This window comes from Eurosta solidaginis, chromosome 4, assembly GCF_040869045.1.
Source record: "Eurosta solidaginis isolate ZX-2024a chromosome 4, ASM4086904v1, whole genome shotgun sequence".
Classification (NCBI taxonomy): Eukaryota; Metazoa; Arthropoda; class Insecta; order Diptera; family Tephritidae; genus Eurosta; species Eurosta solidaginis.
Genome location: NC_090322.1, coordinates 75,338,624 through 75,345,511, shown reverse-complemented (window position 1 = coordinate 75,345,511; position 6,888 = coordinate 75,338,624). Strand labels below are relative to the sequence as shown.

At 34.7% G+C, this 6,888-nt stretch overlaps 1 protein-coding gene across 1 annotated transcript in view; it reads right to left on the bottom strand.

Annotated features, from left to right (window-relative positions):
* Positions 1–2,204: 2,204 nt before the first annotated feature.
* Positions 2,205–6,888, bottom strand: part of dtn (transmembrane protein 132C dtn) — a 597,671-nt gene continuing 592,987 nt past the window's right edge. The window contains exon 17 of the mRNA XM_067782100.1: positions 2,205–4,822. Coding sequence (XP_067638201.1) covers positions 4,808–4,822 — 15 coding nt within the window. The 3' untranslated portion in view covers positions 2,205–4,807. The remainder of the gene's footprint in view (positions 4,823–6,888) is intronic.

Sequence of the window (6,888 nt, the reverse complement as noted above, 5' to 3'; positions counted from 1 at the left end):
TATTCGTAAAAATCGTATTTGTGGTCCGATTTGGCCCATATTTGGAACACATAATACATACAAGAATAGAAAGCGACCTATGAAAAAAATCGCCGCTAGGTGGCGCAAGGATCGAGATATTCACAAAAATCGTATTTGTGGTCCGATTTGGTCCATATTTGGAACACATAATACATACAAGAATAGAAATCGACCCATAAAAAAACGCCCTAGGTGGCGCATGGATCGAGATATTCACAAAAATCGTATTTGTGGCCCGATTTGGCTCATATTTGGACCACATAATACATACAAGAATAGAAAGCGACCTATGAAAAAAATCGCCTCTAGGTGGCGCAAGGATCGAGATATTCACAAAAATCGTATTTGTGGTCCGATTTGCTCCATATTTGGAACGCATAATACATACAAGAATAGAAATCGACCCATAAAAAAAATCGCCCTAGGTGGCGCATGGATCGAGATATTCACAAAAATCGTATTTGTGGCCCGATTTGGCTCATATTTGGACCACATAATACATACAAGAATAGAAAGCGACCTATGAAAAAAATCGCCGCTAGGTGGCGGAAGGATCGAGATATTCACAAAAATCGTATTTGTGGTCCGATTTGGTCCATATTTGGAACACATAATACATACAAGAATAGAAATCGACCCATAAAAAAAAACGCCCTAGGTAGCGCATGGATCGAGATATTCACAAAAATCGTATTTGTGGCCCGATTTGGCTCATATTTGGAACACATAATACATACAAGAATAGAAAGCGACCTATGAAAAAAATCGCCGCTAGGTGGCGCAAGGATCGAGATATTCACAAAAATCGTATTTGTGGTCCGATTTGGTCCATATTTGGAACACATAATACATACATGAATGGAAAGCCACCTATGATGGCCGATTTCGCTCATATTTGGAACAAATTTTGCATACAGTCCGGTAGGAGTGACATCAAAATATTTTGGAGTTGGAGGAGGGACAAGCATACGTGGCGCAGAGTCGAGTAAAGTCTTTGGAAAGATTATGTATTGAGGAGTTAGGTTGTAAAAAATTGTCAGGAAAGAGTCCTTGTAATAATGAGTCACTAAATGAACTAAATAGAATGAGAAATAATAGGCAATTAAATAAAGACTAAAAACTTGAAAAAAAAATTTAAAAAATACTTTTTAGTTAAACGGTTTTATTGAAAACAATACTTACATGAAGTAATAATAATACGAACAGCTAGAAAATAATTGGGTAGGTCCTAGGTACTAGTCATCACACTCCTTATCACCTAGGGCGTTGATTAGACAATTAAATAAAAGCGTTGCACGCGTCATATTTCTATTGATAGTCATAAGTAAAACCAACTGAACCTTAATAAGGTTATGCTATGACACATATTTTTAAAAAATTTCACGCGCCCAACGCTTTTATTTAATTGTCTGATCAACGTCCTAGATTGATAAAGAGTGTGATGACTAATACCTAGGACCTACCTAATTGTTTTCTAGCTTTTCGTATTATTATTACTTCATGTAAGTATTGTTTTCAATAAAACCGTTTAACTTAAAATTTTTTTTTCAATTATTTTATATCTTATTATTGTTATGATACATTTAATAATTAATTACTAAATAAAGACCATTTTGCCATACCGAATATGGGAGTTATTTATTCGACAGTTCAGAGATTCGAACGTTAACAGAAGGTACATAATAATCAGGAATTTCCCAAGATTCGTTACATATATTTTATTTCTCTGAAAACATTTTATAAGCGTTGAGAGCAAACGTTAATATGTATGGATATAATTTAGCTGTGAAAGTAAATTGTAAATGTTAAAAAAAAAAAGACGAGAAAGCTATTTGTCAAAATTTTTCATAAACGTTTGTTCATGACAGAGAATGGCTGCATTTTAATCGTTTTTTAGATTCTCCAACAACCCATTAGAATTGCAGCCATTCTTCTTTTGACGTGTGCACGAGATTAAGAGATAAATGTATATGTTAATATTATTGAAATAAAAATTATCGTTTATAAAAAGATTTGGGAAACCATTTGTAATAAGCTTTCTTATAAGCCTTACATTTATAAGCTTAAAAGCAACAAGCCGTTTCGATTATTTCACGGTTATTTCTACACAATTTGTAAACCAAAAATCAACGTTTTGTAAGCGTAGTGTTTATTTGAGAAAACTTTTCATAAACTTACTTACGTTTAGTTTGCTTGTTGGGCATATATTGAATTTCCTTTTATTTGTTTGTGTATAAATTGTATAAGTTATAATCAATTTGGTGTTTTCACAAATTTTTTGTGAATTGAAAATGAAAAATATGACAGCATATTTAGTGAGTAGAGGATACTTTTAATAGAAATTACAGCGGAGAGTTATGAGATAAGTTACAATACAGCTTACGTTATAAGAATCTAAACAGTTTGCATATTTAAATAGGACCGAAAAAGGTTTTTGTTTTAGTTGGTTTTTAAGAAACATGAGTATATTTATAGCTAGTTTCACATTCTAAAAGCTTATAAAACTCCACGGAAGCTCAGAAGCTTTAATCTTTATCGACTTATATTTTATACAACTACACACTGCTGAGGGATTTAACATATATATTGCATTTACATATATAACATAATAATTAAAGCAGGGTAATAAGTTAAACAATGAAATAAAATACTTGGACGGCACAATCTTATGCTTAAACAATTAATTATTTGGCTTTTTACACACATACATATAATAAACAAATATTTTATTGGTAATGGAATGAATTATTATTTTATAAATTATCGTATGAAACATACGCACATAACTCTATATCTATGTATGTATGTGGGTGTGAATAAATATGTTTATATGTCTGTATAAATTAACTATATGAGCATATGCAACCAATAATACAACTATTTTAAATATAAATATTAAATAATAAATAAATATCTTGATTAGCATCCTTAACTATTGATCCTTATGGCTTATGTTTTAGAACACTCGTATTTCATATGATTTCTAAACTGTATGAGTAACATGGTTATTATTATTTTATATTTACTTATGCACGAAGTAAGCGTAGTATTATGCGCATTGGTATTTTTGTTTAAGATAACTTATGAGCTTTATGAATAAAAACTGGGTAAATTTTTCTTTTAATTATTTTAGACCTTTTACTGAAATCACGATGAAGAAAAAAATTTAAAAATTTAAGATTGATGTTGAAAGTATAATCAATGCCAAAATATAGTGTACATACGTCTAATTTAACAATATTAGCTCTGCTTAAGGGGTTTCCGGGCGACACAATGGAACATTTTATATCTTTTTTGAAAATGATATGTAATTCTGTTCAATATATTGGAAAAACCAAAACAAAGCTCTTACAACAAAAAAGGCTGTGGGCGAAAGACCGGAAATACTTCATGTGTTTAGTGTCAAAAAGAAGTGTACGAAAGGGGTTCATGTGTTTGCAAGGAAAGAACCGTTACATCTGCTATGGATGGCAGGCGACTTATATGAAATATTTGCGTAGTCGCTATCTTTGGTTAGAAAAGCAAATATCATTAGTAAGGAAACACCTTGCACCAAATTGGAGATATTAGTATTATAGAAGCCACAACACTGTACGACATATTGTTGACCAATAAAAAATAATAAAAAAATCGTTCCAAATTATGCAGACCACACCGACTAAGTGGCGCTAAAATATGGGTAGCTGCGTGAGATGTTAATCCTTCAGAAGTGCTGTAATATTGTCGAAAAATATTTTAGAAATATCAGGGGTACGTGCCAGACAATGCGTCGGTCATTATATTCAAACGGTCTACATGGGTGTCAGGTAAGAAAAAAGAAAAAAAAAAAAAAAAAAAAATGTGGGGAACAATATATAAGACAAACTTCGAAAACGCAATGTTATATTTACAGTGAAACATGGAGCGGTTAGGTGATGGTGTGGAGGTGTTTGGTCTGGAGATGCTGGATATTTGTTTTTCATAGAAAGTTCTATGAATGAATTAGACTATCTGAACAAGCTAAAGAGTAATTGAAGGCCGATAAATGCAAGACCAATCATGGGTGTTTTAGCAGCTCCAAGAAGTTAGATCACCCTCCGTAGTGGTAATTCTTTACTTTAGCTCACAACTGGTAAAACTCATCCGAAAATATCGGAAGAGGTGTCAAAAGACGCGTTTTGGACCCAGGACCACGAATCCAAAAGCGGAAAATAAGGTATGCTCAAAGGGGCTGTTTTGGTATAATGGTAGAAAAATGTACCGGAGGTGAGAACAGTGCTTTTTAGTTCCATGCAACGTTGTTAACAATCCGTAATAAAAGCAAATGGAAGCCACACAAAGTACTGGAAATTGACAATCTGTTGTTTTGTACACTTACTTTTGAAACCAGAAATATGAAGTATTTCCGATAATTCGTCCATATCCTAACTAACGACAGAGTTTTGTTTCTTCATTAAATAAGACAGTATTACATATCATTTAAAAAAAAAAAAAAAAAACATACCATTGTGTCAACCAGAAAGTTCTTAAGCAGAGGTAATATTGTTACTTTCCACGTGTGTACACTTTCTTTGACACTGACGTGTTTAAAAAAAAAAAAAAAAACAAATAACCTAGTTTTTATTCACAGATTCATTGAAATGCATCTTTCACTTCTATATTTTCATTCATTTTAACCATCATAATTTTTGGTACGGATTTTCATATAAAATTTCTCATTGTATGATTTTAATAATGGTTCCATAGCTATTCCTGTGTTTGTAGTTTTCTCTGGATATACGCTGATTGATATTGATTGACCATGTACTTAAGCATTCGACTCCTGCGAAATAGATGTAAATACAATTGACGTAATTTAATTTATTAATCATACGTGTATGTACAGACATTTGAGATGTTTTTAATAAAAAAATAATTTTTTAATACATTTTCAAATAGATTTTTCCTATTCTTCCGAAAATCTTTATAGTACCAGCATTTTCGGACGATAAGTAGTAATTTGCTCAGTAAAACAAAATTATTACTTGTTGTAGCAGTGCTTCGCCGCATGCGACCGATCACAAATTGTCATCAATATCCTCTAACGGGAGTCCAAGGAAATTTGCAGTTTCAACAGGGGTGGACCATAGTGAGAGGGGTGTTAGAGGCGTTGGTTCCACATTTCAATTGAAGAGATGGTTGGTGTCATGTGGGGACATATTTGTTACGTTCCAATGAAGCGTGATCCAGATACGGATAGAATTTTAACATCCAAATGCAACAATAAATTGGTCCATATGGGTCACATTGTTGTTGCATTTGCATGTTAAATATCTATACGTATCTGGATCACGTTTCATTGGAACACGAGGATTGCAAGCAGGATATATATTTTGTATATCGAGGTTCATTCTGGATAGGTACGAGTTTAACCTGTTACAGTACCCAGATCGAAGTTGAGATAGACTGACGAGCGTTTCTCTAGGGAAAGTAGTGCGTTCCTCTTCTGCAAGTTCTGGGTATTTTTCTTTAAGAACTGGATTGGCCGGGCAATTCCTGTCATAGAGGTCTGACGCCTGTTTGCGGATATCACTGAGGACCTGCTTGTGCTGTTTTGCTTCATACTGTTCTCAGGTGCCATATTTCGTTACAATGCTTGCGGAGATGACCTCTCAAGCCCCTAGGAGGTGTGGCTAATAAGCGTTTCTTTGGCTTTACCCCAAGTGCTGCCGGCAAGAGATTTGAGGATTTTACTATGGCTCTGGATTTTAGGTACAATTGCGGTTGCATGCTCTCCAAACTGTAGATCCGGATCGAACGTCACATCCAAAATTTTAGGGTGTAAGACTTTTGATTCTTGGAGGAAGGGAGAACCCTTCCAAGTCCTTGCAGTAACGTGCCGTCGTTGACCGCATCAAAAGCTTTTGATAGGTCTAGCGCAACGAGTACTGTACTGTGGTGGGGTTTTTGATTTAACCCGCAATTTATCTGCATGTTAATGGCGTTTAGTGTGGTGGTAGTGCTATGTAGTTCTCGAAAGCCATGCTGTTGATTGGCAAGACGCAAATTTGCGGTGAAATAGGGAAGCAGAATGGCTTCAAGTGTCTTGGCTATTTGTGATAGGAGAGCTATCGGACGCAAAGATTCTGCTATGTTAGCTTTTTGGCCATTCCCCATTTTTCGGGGATGACGAAGGTGGACAGGCACATGTTGAAGATATGCGCTAGATAACTAAATCCCTCTTTGCCTAGTTTTTTAAGCATCGGTATGGCTATACCGTCTGGGCCTACTGCTGTATATGGTTTAGCTTGAACGATGGCATCTTCAACTTCTTTGGCGGTAATGATAATTGGGGACGCGCTGTGTTTATGCTTGAGTGCGCGTCTGTTGGCCCACCGTCTGGCTTTGTCAACCATAGAATGCATTACATATCGTCGGCACAAACCGGTCGCGCATTTTTTCGCATCCGACAGCACATTATCGCCAAAGGCGATGGAAATTTTGTCATATTCGCGTTCGATAGGGACTTTGCGGTGGACCACAGCTTACATACACCGGCAGAGAGGATACAGTTCTTATTCTTGCAAAAGAGTAACCTTCGCAAGAGGGTTTTATACAAACAAGTGAGTTTCGATGGCAATACTTATAGTCCAGCAAATCTGTTATTTGTACCTCTCTTTGAAAATTAGTATCCATATTTAATTATTACTTTTAAAGTACACGAGCTAACCTTTTTCTTATTTTATGACTTCAAAGCTTCAAAGTTGAAGGGGAGGTACAATTTTAACATGATGATGTATTAAAAACTTTCTTTACAAAACCTCCTACGAGGAGGAAAATTACAAGGCATTATTTAAGAAATAAATGAAGAAACAAGAACCTTATTGCAACAAAAAGGCTTAAACCGGC